Source organism: Corvus hawaiiensis, chromosome 2 (assembly GCF_020740725.1).
Source record: "Corvus hawaiiensis isolate bCorHaw1 chromosome 2, bCorHaw1.pri.cur, whole genome shotgun sequence".
Taxonomy (NCBI): domain Eukaryota; kingdom Metazoa; phylum Chordata; class Aves; order Passeriformes; family Corvidae; genus Corvus; species Corvus hawaiiensis.
The window spans coordinates 116,880,521-116,897,381 of NC_063214.1; the positions used below are offsets into that span (position 1 = coordinate 116,880,521).

The 16,861-nt window shown below is 40.8% G+C and overlaps 1 protein-coding gene across 1 annotated transcript in view; it reads right to left on the reverse strand.

The window, feature by feature from the left end:
* Nucleotides 1–16,861, reverse strand: part of EFHC2 (EF-hand domain containing 2) — a 71,147-nt gene that overhangs the window by 25,949 nt on the left and 28,337 nt on the right. Inside the window, exons 8-11 of the mRNA XM_048289745.1 lie at nucleotides 11,415–11,580; nucleotides 10,239–10,381; nucleotides 5,946–6,142; nucleotides 1,527–1,660 (exon numbers count right to left, since the gene is read on the reverse strand). Coding sequence (XP_048145702.1) covers nucleotides 1,527–1,660; nucleotides 5,946–6,142; nucleotides 10,239–10,381; nucleotides 11,415–11,580 — 640 coding nt within the window. The remainder of the gene's footprint in view (nucleotides 1–1,526; nucleotides 1,661–5,945; nucleotides 6,143–10,238; nucleotides 10,382–11,414; nucleotides 11,581–16,861) is intronic.

A 16,861-nucleotide genomic window follows, 5' to 3' on the forward strand; every position in this document is an offset into this window, starting at 1 on the left:
ATTTTTGTGGCTGAAGCCAAGTCCCTCAATACCACATGATCAGACATATCTCTCTCCATGTCACAGAATAGCACCGCCCTAAATTAAACAGTTGAGCTGTTCACAGCTGCACAGATTATGTCCGTGATTAAATTTACACCCAACTGAGCCTCTTCTGGATAAAATAAAAACCTTTCCCTGCTATTTAAAAGCACAATCATCCCTTCTAAAAGGTTGCTTCTCTAATTTGGTCATGCAAATCTTCCAAACCTTTGAGTTGCTCTTAGTGCATGCACAAAGTTTTGCAGATGGTTATTTCATAATTTGAACTAAAACCATATTTTTTATTTTATATACTTACCTTGTACATAAATTAAAAACCCTTTTCCAAGTGCTTGAAACTTTCTCCTGACAATCATTAACTTTCAATTTCCTTCCTTCTTACTCAAGTAATAACGTCTTCCCTCTTAATGCAATCAGCAATTCAAAATCTTGCTTCTGCTGAGTAAAATACCTGAGTTCAGAAATATTTTGACCAAAAGCGGCCAAAAACTGTGGCCTCTCATAGTTTAAATCCTAGCTTTAACCACTTGTTTTTCATTTGTGAGTATCATCTTGTTTTAATTTCTCACTACTTTCACTTTGAATTGCTGAAAGAACCTTCTGCTGATGTATTTCTCTTCTGAGATATTTCAGAAGCAATTTCTGCCTTGGTTAGCATTCCTATGGAGATGACATTCCATGCAATATTCATCTACTTAAATGCCTTAGTTATTATGACAGTTCCTAAACACACAGAGTATTGCTTCTGTGATAACCAAATGCTGCTAAGTGAAGTTTTCTCCTCTGTTTCACAGGATTAACCTCACCAGTACTGTGCCCAACACAGTTCATAAGCTCAAGTATTCTGGCTGTGGAATAAACTGAAATAAGCTTGTATTTGAGCATGATTTCTTCTTTCAAGTATTTCTACATCTGCTGATTGCCATATCTGGATCATTGCCAGAATCCAGATTTCTGCTCCCTTTATCTATGTTTAAATCACTATCCAAGTATTAATTATTGTTCTCACGACTGCTTTCCAATCTTTTTTAAACACGCTTACCACTTCTATAATTTCAATACACTTTAGTTCTGTAAAGACTGTCTTCTTTACCAATGATTCAAAACCCAAACACCATTTTTGGGAGGCAACCTGAACATTCCTACTTGAATTTCAAAACTATTGTTTGACTCTCAGGATGGACTTTTCTTTATCTTTCAGCATATCTATTACTGCTGACTTGTGCCCTTCTTCACAACACTCTGTGTCAGCTCCATAAAAAGTAGACAGATTTCTGTTGTGTTCTTCAGCTTACTTGAAACGATCACTTTTTTTTTCTGGATCATGGATTTACTTTCTTTTTCACACACAATTCCAAGTAAATGCAAAACGAATCTATGCCACTTGTCAGCTAACGTGGAGAAAGCAAAACCCAGTCATGCTGTATACATTTTGGGGGCATCCGCCTTTATTAAATATTAAAACCCCAAATCCACTGTCTTACCTGAACGTGTCATACCCAATCACATTGGTATGCTCAGGGTCAGTCGTAGCAAAAGTCTTTCTGATTTCTTTGGCACGAGATGCAGTCATGTTCTTCAGTTTGTTGAGGACAACGCTGATATCAGACATGGGGAACTTAAGAGAGGAAAGTAAGACATAGATTATAAAGGCCTCAAGGATAGGATGCCATCCAGAGGGACCTGTCTAGGCTGGAGAAATGGGCCCATGGGAATCTCAGTAAGACCAAGTGCAAGGTGCTGGTCTCAATGCCTGGTATCAATCCAGGTCGGGGGATGAACAGATGGAGAGCAGCTGTGGGAGAAGGACTTGGGGGGCTGGTGGGTGAGGGCTGGACATGCCTCGGCTGCGTGCAGTTCTGGAGCGAGTCCAGAGGAGATATCAAGGTGATCAGAGGGCTGAAGCACCTCTGCTATGACGAAAGGCTGAGAGAATTGGGATTGTTCAGCCTGGAGGAGGCTCCAGGGTGACCTCATTGTGGCCTTTCAGTACTTGCAGGGAGCTGATAAGAAAGATGGAGAGAGACTGTGTACAAGGGCCTGGAGTGACAGGACAACAGGGAATGGCTTCAAACTGAGAGTAGGGTTAGGTTAGATATTAAGAGGAATTCTTTCTTGTGAGGATGGTGAAGCACTGGCACAGGTTGCCCAGAGCAGCTGTGGCTGTCCCATCCCTGGAAGTGTCCAAGGCCAGGCTGGATGGGGCTCTGAGCAACCCGGAATAGTGGAAGGTGTTCCTGCCCATGGCAGGGGGGATGGAACGAGATGATCTTTAAGGTCCCTTCCATTCCCAAGCCGTTCCAATCCAAGCCATTCTATGAAAAGCACTCTGCAACCCACCCTGTGTGTCATCAAGGTGTAGGGCAATATTGAACTGCAGAGTATTATTAGTTTTTTCTTTTCCTCACTTCAAATGCATAGATCATCACTGTGTTAAGTTTGGAGGGAAGCTTGTTACTGGAAAATAAAGTTACTTCCTATCAAGAATATAAACAATTAAAAATCTTAAGACCATGCATTCTCAGAAAGTTTAGTCCAGCTACATAAAAGAACATCCACCTTTGCTTGAAACGTTGCATTTTTAAAGCAGAAGTAGAAACATTTAAATACAGTTCTAATAACTTGGTCCTCATTTTATGTTGGTGTACCTCACTGAATTCTCAAGTCATAAATTTCACCAAGTTAAAGCTAATTTTTCACTGTTGGCTCCAGTGAAAAGTTTCAACAGGTAGTCTCATTAATTTTGGACTACATTGTCTTACATACTCAGAAATAGCACAGTGGAAATTTTTAGGAACCAATTTTACCTGTTGTATATCAAAATGCTTAAATGTTTATTTCTTCCTAATTAGACCATTAAAATAAATTTGAACTCAGATTAAAAAGAACTGAAATACTAAGGCTTTCAATCTATATTCAGTTTTTGTGTTAATGCTCTACCAAAGATTTATTTGCTATACTCATTTTTAATATAAAACATAGAAAAGTATTTAGTAATTAAATTGAGGGTGACTCCCAGTATGATTATCTGCTATGTCCTTACATCTGTCATGCTCTACCTAACTTAAAAAGCACAATGAACTGCCTGAAAATACTTTTCTCCCATTTCTTCCAATAGCAATTATCTGAAATTTGATATGACTGGTATTAAGGACCAGGACATAAAAATTGGGCCTCAGTCCCAACTATGCTGAAGTGTATCTACAGGTTTGTATCAGTTCAAAGTGATCTAGAAAAGGGTATTGAAAGTCCCTGTGGCACTGCCAGAGCAGTACAAATTGATCCAAGTTTCATCAATACATCAGTGCTTACAGGTTTTTCTCAGAATTAGAGAAGACAATTTCTACGCCAAAACCCCAGGTGCAGCCCTGGCAGGCAGTGCCCTGCAAGGCAGTGGTTTGGAGCAGCTGGAGCAGCAATCAAAGAGTTTTAGAGGCAGCAGCTTTTCCAGGCCCCTCTCCAAGATGTTAGAGTTTGAGCCATAAGCACACAGCCTTCTGCTGACCAAGCAAGGAACAGGGAGAAAAGACTGAGCAGAAGGGTTCAGAGAGCAGAGTATTTCAGGCTGGACAAAGTATTCTGAATATTTAAGAGCCTGCCTTCTCTACATTATCAAAACAACTATTTTCACCTCTTTTTTTCTAAACTACATATTCCAAACACCTACATAGGCACTGAGTATCTGAGCAGCATTGCAATAATTTCACCTGCTTTCCCCCTTCCCATGTAATTGCTGACATGTTTCTAGTCACAGTCTAGTTTTGTTTGATTGTCTTGCTTAAGTCAGAGGTTATTATGCTGAATTCAATGGAAGTAAAATCCTTTTCCATGTTTGCTCTGCAGCAGACAGCAAAGTAAGAACAACTGAAGCTGCTCAGAGATGTTGGGTTCCCTTCCAGTGATGTCTTGTTTGAAACAGCCCTCCCCAAACCTGAATACCAGTAGGACTGTGTACAACACACATTTTCTGTTTTGCAAACAAATCTACACTTCCTAAATAAATTTTTTTCCCACAAATTGAAAAAGAAACAAAAAGTGCTAAAAAGTTTTGAACTAGGTCCTTGATGTTACTTTCAGTAAAGGTGGGAATCAAAATGAGAAGACTCAGGGATTTTTCTCTCCCTGTAACTTAAAAACAATACAATAAGTATAATTTTGAAACAGAAAATTAAAACTTTCCAACTATATTAGATGGTGTCAAACAGATTTTCAATATCCACCTGCATTATGATTACCAATCAAAATTTCATCTAAATCACCATATGCCTATAGAACTGTGGTCAAAATGGCAATTTCCATTAAAAAAACATTCCATACAGATTTCTTTCACTAGTTTTCAGAAGACATACTGATGTGTTCTGCTGAAAGGAAACCTCTGTCTATTCAGAATGAAAATTATTTATTTTCTAGTTTTAGAAACAACTAACAAATAGTAATCTTTAAGTTTTCTCCTTCCTCAAACAATCTTCCATCTCTGATCTTCTCTAATATTTGCTGAAGTTGTTTTGATTTGAGTACGTGATCCCCTGATGAACTGAGGCAAAATTCTGGAGCTCTAGTCAAAGGATGTGAGTGAAGCACCTACCAATTGGGAGAATCAACCTTTTTTTTCTACCAGCTGCATTAAAATGTTAATTGTGCAAAGAACCTTTCAAAATTCACTTTAAGGACGTATTTTCAATGTTGCCTCTTCCCATTTTGCGGATTTTATTTTGATACTATACAATCATTCAGTCGGGCGAACTAAAGTCTCATCAATTTATCCAGGACAATCAATGCAAACAACATTCCAAAGAACATTTACAATCTAAGGATGGGCTCTGAATTCTGGAGAATAGGTTTGGTTTTGATTCTACCAGGAGGAGAAACACTCCAGCATGAAGGAAACACACTGGATTGCATTTTTAAGGCTTCAGCTTTGTCTTTTACTGCTTAAAGCACTTAGCAGCCTTAGCATTTTACATCCAAAAGCATTTTTCAGATCTTCCTCGTTGTTCCAGGGAAGGCAGATGGTGCTAATCCACATTAATTTACAAAAAAAATTGCACCATTCTGCTAAAGCATAAATCAGCAGATGCATCCCAGCTCACAATTTATTGTTGCTCTCCCCTCTGAAGGCAACGAAAAAGACAATGAACACTGTAAACTTGAATTCCTGACTGTGATATGAATTTCTAATATTACAAGGGAAACGTTTTGACAGAAAAATAGGTATGAACTCAAAAAATCAAATCAGGACAAAATAGCCTCATCAGTAAGACTAAATTGGATGTGTCCAAACCTGGAGTGCCATACACTGTTCCAGCCTCCGCACCTCACAGTTACTTTGCAAGGACAGAATAAAACAGGTGAGACTCTGAAGGACTAGGACAGGATTAGGCTGAAGGGGAAGAATGTCCTAGATTTACAAAATTATGAAGGTGGTGCATCAGGTGAATGGGGATCTTCACCAAACCCCAGAACACTAGAACTGGCCTTGAAACTAGTCGGAGGCTGGTTTAAAACAGATAAAAGATACTTCTTTTATCAAATATTTGTTTTTCATAGCAGCAGTGAACTTTTCAACTTACTGCCACAGAAAATTGTGAAAGCTGACAGCATCTGTAGGTTCAGCAAGGGTTAGATCAACTCAAGAGGTTCATAAACAGCCTCAAGAAGGAATAGGCAGGGATATTCCTTGTCACAACCCCTAATGCAGCCTGAGTGGATTCTGAGAAAGGAAAAGGAAATGGACAGTAAAGAGTGGCCAGACTTGCATGCACTCCCAGCTGGCATCTCCTAAATCCATTGCTCAACAGAGAGCACTGGGCTGCGGACTTTGGGTGAGGAAACAAATAATTCTGAACAATATATGGATAAACCACAGTCCTGAGAGATAACAAATTAACAAGAGCCTACTTCACCTCATTTGCATTCTTCTCCATGTAGTTGAACGTGTATTCATCAGCATCCACCAAAAGAAAGTTGTGACCATGGAAACAAACTCTGGCTCCAACAAACAGATCCCGAGCCTTGTAGTATTCAGATGGTTCACTCTTAAAGAGTTCCTGCCCAGGCTTCTTAATGCAACCTCTTTCCAGGAACTTCCCACCAGGTATCCCTATGGGAATAGAATTAAAAATAGTTAATTACGGCTTTACTTGGAAAAAAAAAAAAACCCTCACACACAAAAACCTCCAAGCCATCAACAAAAAGACACCCCAAATCAGATGATTTGTATTTAAATACCATGTTTTGTGCTCCAGTTTCCTGTCTCAGAACATTCTCTTCCCCTCCCTCTCATTGCTAAAAGGACTGTCTCTGCCAGTGTCCACAGCAACTGTTACACTGTGCACACTCTGTGACATGTCTCATTTGAATGCCTGCCAAACACCTTCCCTGCTTTTCTTTTCTTTAAAATGGGACAGAAATGTGCCTCTTCAAATCTTTCCCATAACTCTGTTGCCAGCCTTGGAACTGGCCCTTGAGAAACCTAAGATCCAAAAAGTAAGATGTAGGCAATTATCCTTAAACTAAAGGCAGAAAAAGGAAAATAGTTAAAAGCAGTTAAAAGGCAGTTAAAAGCAGAAAAAGGAAAATAAAAATCAAAACTTAAGAGAGTGCTGTCCTACAAAGATGGTGAATTCTGGTGCACTGTAATTCTAATTTCTTTTAAAGGGCTTTTGAAATTTTTTAAAAACATAGGAGTGACATGACCCTGTCTTCCACACATTGTTCTGCCAATGCAATTTAATTGTGATCTGCTCATTGCTTTGTGAGGTGGGTATGCCACATGGTTCCTTGTCACAGTCTAATGATTTTATTTGTGTCACTAGAAACTGCACGATGTACTCAAGGGTAGGTAAGATGCTAAAAGGAACATTTCACTTTCCTGTATTAACTTCTGGTGTACCACAGGACTGCACTGCATGTACCAAGCTTTCTGGAAAACCTTCTGTCCCATGTTTAGTTTCACTGGGATATGTGCCCTACAACAACTCTGAGGTTTGCTTCCTGTTGATACTTGAGCTTCCAAGCCAAAAGTCAAAAGCCAAAATCTTACTTTAGTAATATTTAATGATGCCCTTATGTCAGATAGTGATGCAAGTCCAATAAAAGGCTATTGAACAGCGTAATCAAATGCCTTTTATAGTCAAAATTATAAAAGAATGTGAAACCCAAACTACTTATTAAACCAGAGTTTGGAGCAGATGTCCGTCTTAATTGCTTTATTAGCACCATAAAAGACAAAAACCCCTCCACTATGGTAATCATCAGTCCTTGCTTGAACCAAAAAACAATTCAAATCATTAATGTGACTCTAATGTTAACACATTCCTTTTCACCCAGCTATAAAAACAAATAAGAAATTTTAGGTTATATAATCCTGGCAACTGTTTTTAATATTTAATATGTCTTTGTAAGATTGGAAATTCACTCCTGCCTCTCTATTTCCCTGCAATTGTGCACTTATACTGGAAACCTACTTCTATCCCATAATGGTTTTTAAATGTTACAGGTTAATACATTACAAGTGGTATAAAGAAAAATGACTGAAAATATCTCATTAAGTTAGAGATTTTACACTGAAACCTGATAAGGAGTTTTGATGGAAATCTACAAAAGCCAGGCTCAAAGCACAAAATAAACACCACCACGAAAGACCCTCTTCCATTAAGATCAGATCAGAGTTTGCAGGTGTTTGTACAGCTGTTGGCTGGGTCTTACACTGAGTAAAAAAGGGGTTGTGATCTTCTTCATGGGGAGCCAAAGTTCTCATGCTTTGATCCCCATCTCAAGAAGTGCTTCAGGATGTCCAGCCCTGTGAATTTCATAGAGTTTCATAGAGTGAAGTACGTCAGGTTGCTGAACGGGGAAAACTAAGAGCAACTTATTACTTCCATTTTAGGACTGAGATCTGAAGTATTACTTTGTACCAGCTCATATAAATAAAAAGGCAAAAATAGCCCTCTGAACCTGTGCACAAAAGCGATGGCCAGGTTGTTATTTTGGATGCTTTACTCTTTCTCCTTAGCCACTCTTACCTGACCTCTGCAAAGCCTTCTCATTCTTAACATTGAAGAAAATTATACACTTTTCCTTCAGACATGACTAAAATGAGGGAGGGATAGTTAGAGAAAAGAAGTAGAAAGAAAAGGAAGGTGAGAACAAAGAAACTTCTGCAGCCCCAGGCCTCTTTCCAACTGCTGCTCTACCTCCTCCACCACATCCCTACTCTTCATCCTGCCTCTTCAATGCAGTTCTCACTAAACTCTCCAATGGCCAGTTCTTAGCCACATCCTTCCATTTCACCTTTCTATGACCTCTAAAAATCAGCTACTCCATCCATTTTAACAGCCCAGGGAAGTTAGAAGTCCACTTACAGACACATGCCTTTCATGTGTGCCTTGAAGCATTTATTACTATTAGTGAGAAAATTTGTCCATTTATTGTTTCACATTTTATTTGACCAGCAGTGTTCAATGGGCTCCCAGATGAAATCCCAGCACAAATTCTCATTCCAAACTGAAAGGAAGGCAGGCAGCAATCTCTGGCCTTGCACCCATGCTGCTGATGGCTTGACCAGCTGACCACATCTGCACTGCAGTGTGTGGCTTTGACTCTTCTCTGTGGGATAAATCTGGGGTGTCATGTTACAGCTATTATTACTGTGTATTCAAGGCACTTTGGGGCCTTGTCTAGTTGAAATAGTGCAAAGGAGAGCTAGAAGTGACTGAACAGGCAGTACACATGCTTGGAGTCCAAAATTCAAACTGTTCCCTAGACTTCTTCAATTTAACAGTGCAGCTGTACCTTTAGCACCCTTTATGTCTCCAGACATAAAAAATGCCAATCAAATGTGTCATTCACTGGTGGAGAACTGAGCTGCTCTTGAGCCTCACAGCAGCATTACATATTAAATACATACATAACCGTGTGTGTGTAGTTAGCTGCAACAGAAGAAGTTCCATAAATTACAGGCCACTGGATGCCAGGAAGTGAGTAAAATATTGATAACGACACTGCTGCCATAAAAGTGCCGAATCTTGATGTTGTAGTGGAGCAGGACTAACTGGGAATGCTCACTGAAGTCCTAAGCAGGTACTCTACACCTCTTCCAAACACTTCTCAGAGAATTTATTGGATTTTAGTTGGGGGTGAGGTGCCTATTTATGCACTCATAATATAGTTGGATACAAGCAGAGATGCCATCAGAGGTTCTTTGGATTGAAAAGGCACTTCTGGATGTTAACTGCTCTGAAACTGCTGCTGAAGATGTTTTGTGGGCTTCACAGAAAGACACTAATCTCTCCAACAGGGTCGTGCTTAACCAAAGTTCCCCCATCTCTCTGAATTACAGAATGACTTCTGACACCCTTCCCACTGCTCTGTCCTTCCATCTGTGCACAAGACACTTCAGAAAAATGAAAAGATGCTTGAAAATCACAAAACCTTTCATATCCTCAACTGGAGGCAGCCTAAAATGAGCAACAGTGGCCAAAAAGAGTTTAAACATGACAACATTTGATGACCATGCTCCAGCAATAGGATAAATGGGCTCAAGCAACTGAGAAGTAACAAAGCATTTATTTGTCACTTAAACACAGTCTGGCTCTTGGAATACAGTTCAGTATTGTACACAAACACAAATCCAGACTCTAGCACAGGGCAATCTTCCCTATTTAAATGCTCAGCACTCCATGATTAATGGTAAAGTATGTTAGAATGCGTCATAGCTGTGTACCTTTCATGAGTTGCTTCTATACAATGGATGCTGTATAGGTTTCATAACACAATTTTGCAAAACAAAGGATTTAGTCTTTCTTTCTTGATGTCTTATATTTCCTGTCCCTATTTATCATCAGTTACAATACTGTTCCTGTATGTTATCCACAACAAAAACAAATGTTTAAGGGTCAGATTTTCAAATTAAAATGCAATAAAAGTTCTAGTGCATTACACTTGCAGTTCCCAAAGGATATTGTGAAGTACTGTCATGCAATGAACAATGTAATTCTGAGTGAGGAAGATCACGAATTACAATGACATCCAGCTATGCAGGATAATGCAGCAGGCCTGCTGATGTAATTCCCATTGCATTTAAAAATCCACATCCCTGCTTCTGCTACTGCTGAGTCTGGCCACAATGTTTACAGTAAAGTCCAACCAAATGATCAGGGGAACTGGGACTGATTAGATACATTGCTACATCTTACCTGAGTTTCTCTCTGCATATTCAAATACTGAAATGCTGTCATCCCTCAGGAAGTAGGAAATAATAAATTTCCGATCCTTGTCAATAGGACTGTCCGTGATGAGTTTCGCCCCATAGTGCAGTATGTTACTATCCATGCCATATCTGAAAAACCAAAGGAACAGGTAAGAACTCAAAAACAGAGTACAAGAAAAGTTCTCACCCCTATGAGATGCCTTCTCCTGAGTTTTGTAACATGCATTCATTGTGTTATTACTGCACCAAGAAGGAAAATGGCATAAGATTCACCACTTCGTCAAAAACCATTTTCAGCTTAAATTAACAGAACCAGATAGAGTCAGCCAGATAGAAAGGAATACTTTTCAGGGGAAAATTGCTTCTCTGCCACAGGTCTGCAATTAATTTTTATTCAAGCTGAGTTACAGATCAAGCCCCAAGTTTCTTTCCAGAAAATTTATAAAGGAAAAACACATTTAGGTGTGTATATTTTCAAACTAAATTCTGAATAGCAATTAATACTAGGATTATCTCCCACAAATTCAGGTCCACCAGATGATCTTCTTAGTTGGATATTTATTAAATGATTGTGTTTTAAATAATTTGCAGTGTCTATGTGTGAACTATCAATACATTCCCGAGCCTTTTCTAACAGCTTTCCTCATTTACAGAGGTTCTGCAGGTGAATCTTTAGCAGGAGACTTTGCTTTTTTGCTTTGGCTTCAACGACTGCTGCCTGACAAAGCATTTCAAAATGGGAAGTAAAGGGTTAAAGCTTTAGTAGTGCTACAGTAAAATGCAAGAAATCCAGCAGACAGAAAAAAAAAACAAGTATTAGAAAGTCAAACAGAAAAACAAATCTGTGTTGGTCTGCTGGATCATACAAAATTCCTGACTAATGCCTGGACTAAGATTTCCGTCAAACTTCCACTGAAGACAGCAGAGGGAAGGAGGTAGAGGATGGAAGGGTCATAATATTTGCCTTCTCCAAAGAGAAGTTTTGCAGAGTTTGCAGAAAATTGGAGTACCATGTCACTAACCCAGGTCTCATGCACCTGTCCCTTACAAGTCTGATGAGCTATCTATTTTGCTGAAAAAAAATTACATCCCTACATAACATTTATCTCCTTCACAAAATTACATAATTTAAAAAATTGAAATTATTTTTCACAGAAAATACCTGTCTTTCACCAGGAATTTCCTGTAATCCTTATGGGCAGGCTTGATAACCAAACCCTTACAGGAGCTCAAAGAATCTTCTTCAGAACCAAATCCATTGTAAGGAGGAAGAGTTTTTTCTGGTTCTGGAGGTGGTGGAGTCTTATACTGAACTGGGGTGAAATCCACTGCAGCAAAGAGAGCAAGACTTATTTGTTACTGCTGTTATGAAGGATTTAAACTTCCAATATGAATACTTATTAGCCTATTTCTGTAACAGACCACTGATCAAAGTCAAACCAGCATCCCTCCTACTGTTAGAGGGTAGAAAAAGGCTCCATGGAGCCAACAGCAAAATTATTTCTTCAAGGGTTTCAGGATTTCATCTATAATCTTAAAATGTTTGAAAAATATCATTAAGATACACAGGCAAAATGAAAGACAAATACAGTTTCAAAATGGGATAAAATAGTAAATTAAAAATTCTAAATTAATTTTTCAGTTTTATCCTTTGAGACAACATGATTAAGTAAATAACTGGTTTATGAGTTTCCTGCCGTGTGCTTTTGGGCAGAGGAAAATAAATACATAAATAAATAAAATAGTATTCATTATTTAAAACATACCTATATATAAAAAGTCTTTGGTACACTAAAGCAAATAACTTCAGTCCACAACTCACTATATCCAGAGTTTTAGAAGCTTTTTTTTTCCTTATTTTCCCCAGACTCAAGTCTTGTCTCACAGTGATCAGTGGTCCTGACCATCCCAGGAGCAAAGCAGGAGCTGTCCTGACTCGGCAGAGGCACATCTGGTCAGGGACCTGCACTCAGTTCCCACAGAGGTAGCTCCCAAAATGCTGCTTCCCTGACCCTCGTTACTCCTCTCTTGGTGAAAATCTTGTCCCATTTGGCCCCTTGTTGCACCCCTGCACTGCCCTTCTGCTGCAGGACAGCTTCCAGTGCGTTCACATAAAACTTAACAGAGGAGCTCAGTCTGCTGCTTAAATGAGGTTGATGGAAAATTGAAAAGGTGAGAGGAAAAAAGGGAACTTGCATATGGGAGAAAGCAAATGGGCAGACCTGAGGGACATGAAAACATCAGCCATAGGAACACAGGATAACTTAGGCTGGACAGGACCTTGGAAGGTCTCCTGCTCAGCACAGGGTCAGCTTCAGGTCAGAGGGATATAAGAGCTATATGAGACCAGTGTATAAAAGTGGATCACATGAAACAAAGGCTTTTTAAAAAAAAACCATAACTTTTCTACCCAGAACTGAAGAGAGATGGGTAACCTAAACTTGTTGCATGGGTTTCAGTGCAAATAGAGGAGGATGACAAAAGTACTGTCACCTGGAATACTGAACTGGTTTGTGATTAAAATGTTTTAAACATAGCTGTATCAGAAGATCAAAGCACAGCACTCCTAAAATCTGACTTGCCTAACAGCAGTGTGAGTTTAAAAATAAAGCAAGCATTCAGATGTCAGAGTTTTTCTTTAGCCTGAAAACACGAGTTCTCCTTTAGCCCTTACTTCTTAGAAGAATAGGGTCTGCCTCAAAAAGCTGATACTTTCACCTGAATCAGTCAAAAAGCAGTTTTGCAAAACCACACCAACATTCTTCTCCATAAAAACTACATGTGCCCTTTCTGTGATTCAGAAGCAAAAAACTAAGCCCAAAGAAAGATCATTCAGAAATTTTCAAAGCCATTTGCACCATGAAAGAGTATGTGTGTGTGTGTAAACATGCACCAAAATCAGAGACTCATAGAATGGTTTGGTCTGGAAGGTACCTTAAAGATCATTTTGTTCCAACCCCCCCTGTCATGAGCAGGGACAGCTTCTGCTAGACCAGGTTGCTCAGAGCCCCATACAGCCTGGTTTTGAACTCTTCCAGGGATCACAGAATCAATTTGACCATCTGAGGTCATTGAGTCCAACCAGACCATGGCACTGAGTGCAATGTCCAGTCCTTCCTTAAACACCTGCAGGTGACCCCACCACTTCCCTGAGCAGCCCATTCCGAAGTCTAATCACTCTTTCTGTGATGAATTTCTTCCTAATTTCCAGCCTAAACCTCTCCTGGTGCAGCTTGAGACTATTTCCTCTTGTCCTGTTGCTGGTTTCTTGGGAGAAGAGCCCAAGCTCCACCTGGTTCCAACCTCCTTTCAGGGAGTAGTAGAGAGTAACAAGGTCACCCCGAGCCTCTTTTTCTCCAGGCTGAACACCTCCAGCTCCCTCAGTCATTCCTCACAGTACTTGGGGTCCAGACCTCTCCCCAGCTCCATTGCCCTTCTCTGGACCTGCTCTGGACAGGGCATCTGCAACTTCTCTGGACAAGCTGTTCCAGTACCTTACCAACCTCACAGCACAGAACTTCCTCCTAACATCTAATCATCTAATCTCTAATAGGTTGCTATCTAATCTCAATTTGAAGCCATTCCCCCTTGTCCTATCACTCCAGGCCCTTGTAAAGTCTCTCTCTGTCAGTTCCCTTCAGGTTCTGGAAGGCCACAATTAGTTCACCCCAAAGCCTTCTCTTCTCCAGGCTGAAGAGCCCCAATTCTCTTGGGCATTCCGGGTAGGAGAGGTGTTCCTTCCCTCTAATCATCTTGGTGCCTTCTCTAGACTCTCTCCAATGGGTCCGTGTCCTGGCACCCCAGGGCTGGATGCAGAACTGCAGGTGGGGTCTCAGAAGAGCAGAGCGGAGAGGCAGAATCTCCCCCTCACCTGCTGCTCACTGTGCTCTGGATACAGCCCGGCACACCCTTGACCTCTGGGCTGCGAGGGCACATGGCCGGGGTATGTCCAGCCCCTCATCCACCAGCAACCCCAAGTCCTTCTCAGCCTGGATGCTCTGGATCTGCTCATCCCACAGCCTGGATTGATACCGGGGGTTGCCCCAGCCCAGGTGCAGCACCTTGCACTTGTTCTCATTAAACCTCATGAGATTCCCACTAAACTTTATGAGACCCCTATTTTCTAGACACTGCGACCAAAACACCACATTTTCACAGCTCCGCAGCTGTGAATTGCCTGATACAGGCAATTCCTGATACCATAAAAACACGGAGCCTATAAATCGGCATAGACGGAGGCGGAAAGCAAAGCCCGAAGCCCTCAGATGCTGAGCACCGCAGGTAGCACACGGGGTCCCTCCCGCGAGATTCCCGGCTGGATTCTCCGCTGGATTCCCCATTCCCGCGCCGGCAGCGGCACCAGGAACGGCGGCTCCGCGCTCCTACAGCGCCACCCGGTGGCGGCGCGGCGGAGGCGGCGGGGGCTGGTGCTGCTCATCGGCCCGAGCGCTGATTTTGTAGTTATGCAATATGCAACAGCGTACTTTGGCAGACACAAGCCCCTCCTCTTTGCTCAGGTGTCACAGATCCTGCCAAAAGCGCTCGGGGCATCAGGGCACCTGTGCGGGACCCCTGGACGCAGAGGACAAGAAGCTCCTGTGTTTACACGCTGGTCACAGTGTGCACATTCACACCCACGCATAAGGCTTTCATTAAAAGACACTAAAGCATTTTCCCTTTTGTAAACTTGAGCACATGTGAATGGAAATTAGATTTATAAACTAGAAGGATACCACATATTAAGAGGAATAATGTTTTATCCCTGGGGGATGTGTTGAATCCCTCACAAGTGAAGCTTGGAGTAAGTGAAATCCAAAGGGAAGCTCAGCCCTTTGGTTCCCATCTCATCCCTGAAGTAAAATGATCTTGTGTTATTCATAGACTCATAGAATCACTTATTTTAGAAAAGACCTCTGAGATCACCAAGTCCAGCCATTAACCCACCAATGTCAGATCCACCACTAAAACATGTCCCCAAGCACTACATCAACACGTTTTTTGAATGCTTCCAGAGACAGTGACTCCACTACTTCCCTGGACAGCCTGTTCTAGTTTGACAACCCTTTCAGTCAAGAAATTTTTCCTAATATCCAGTGTAAACCTCCCCTGGTGCAACTTGAGGCTGTTTCATCTTGTCCTGTCACTTGTTACCTGGGAGAAGAGACTGACCCCCACCTGACTAGGCTCACTAAAGAGAAAATTACAAACATCCAGCCTTGTGTCACCTATATTTTCCAGGATTTTAAAGGATTATATATTCATTTTCTCTCCTGTGAATGAAGAAATTCAGAAGGAAATTGCCATGGAGAAATACAGGCTACAAAACTAGTCAAAAACTCATTTCTGCTACTTATGAAGAGCCAGCTACCAGAGCTCAAAACTCGTTTCATCTTTGCTCTGCCTCACAGTATTACAGCAGAATCAGACAGCTGGCACTTACACACAAAATGCACTCTTGTCAAGGTGATCACTGGTGTTTAAGAAAATTACCTCTGTCCAGTCTGGAAAGGAATCAATTCTCACTTCTTCCAGGCTGTAACATTTTCAGTGTGAATTTAGAGTAGGTAGAGAGTAAAGCGAAAGACCGAGATTACAAATTTCTACTTCCAGAAAGAGCAGCATAGGTATTTTTGCCATCCATAGTTTCATCCCTTGTTACTGCAGTAACTTGGGGGGTTATTCCACCTCGTTTAGCAAACATGGACCACATACTTCTAGTTTTCTCACGACATCAAAACCTGAGTGAGATTGGAACAAGCGCTGGGAACAGCAAGAAACAAAACAGTTCCAGCCACATCTTTAGCATATAAACAATTTGAAGATAGCAAAGTCTTCTTAGTAAGAAAAACTAAAGTCCTCAAGAAGAATTTGTTGCCAGAAAGGCAGCATTAAACCAGTTTGAATGGACTTGTCAGCTTTCAGTTTCAATATACATTCTGAGATGTTGGTATATAGTGTGAGATTACCTTCTGCCCTCTTCAAAGAACTGCCGGAAAACCCTAGTGTGTTAGATAAGACCATATTTCAAGGAAGAGCCAAGTGCTATATATTTTGGATTAGAATGATAACTACACTGAACATCAGTGTACAGAAGCAGGAAAGAAATTCTGCTTTCAGAGGAAGAAGACAGGCACCTCTGAACTTTAAAGCCAGGAGCAGGAAAAAGAAATCCCACTAGACTTGGACAATATAAAGAGGTGGCGATAACCTGGGGAGATGGCAGTTAGCATGGTGTTCTCTGTACATCAGAGGAGATGTACAGCTGAGACTGCTTCTAGTGAGCATCTGCTTCACAACTGAGGTAAGAATTAAAATAAGAAGGCAAAAAATACATGTCCACAACTTCTACATGCAGGATTAAAGAAAACCTAGTGCTCACAGAACTGTCCATGCAGCTGAAACATGACAGCATTTATCCTGATTCAAAGAAAATCTCCATTTACAGTCTTACTTCATGATTATTACAGTTACCTGAGTAAAAAAAGCATCTGTATATGCCCAAGTATATTTAGAAGCTGCTGCTTGGTCTCCACCACGTGTAGTGGAGAGGTTAAACACCAGAGACACTGACCTCTGAAGAGCTTTGTGAAAATTGGCAGCAGGCTTTAA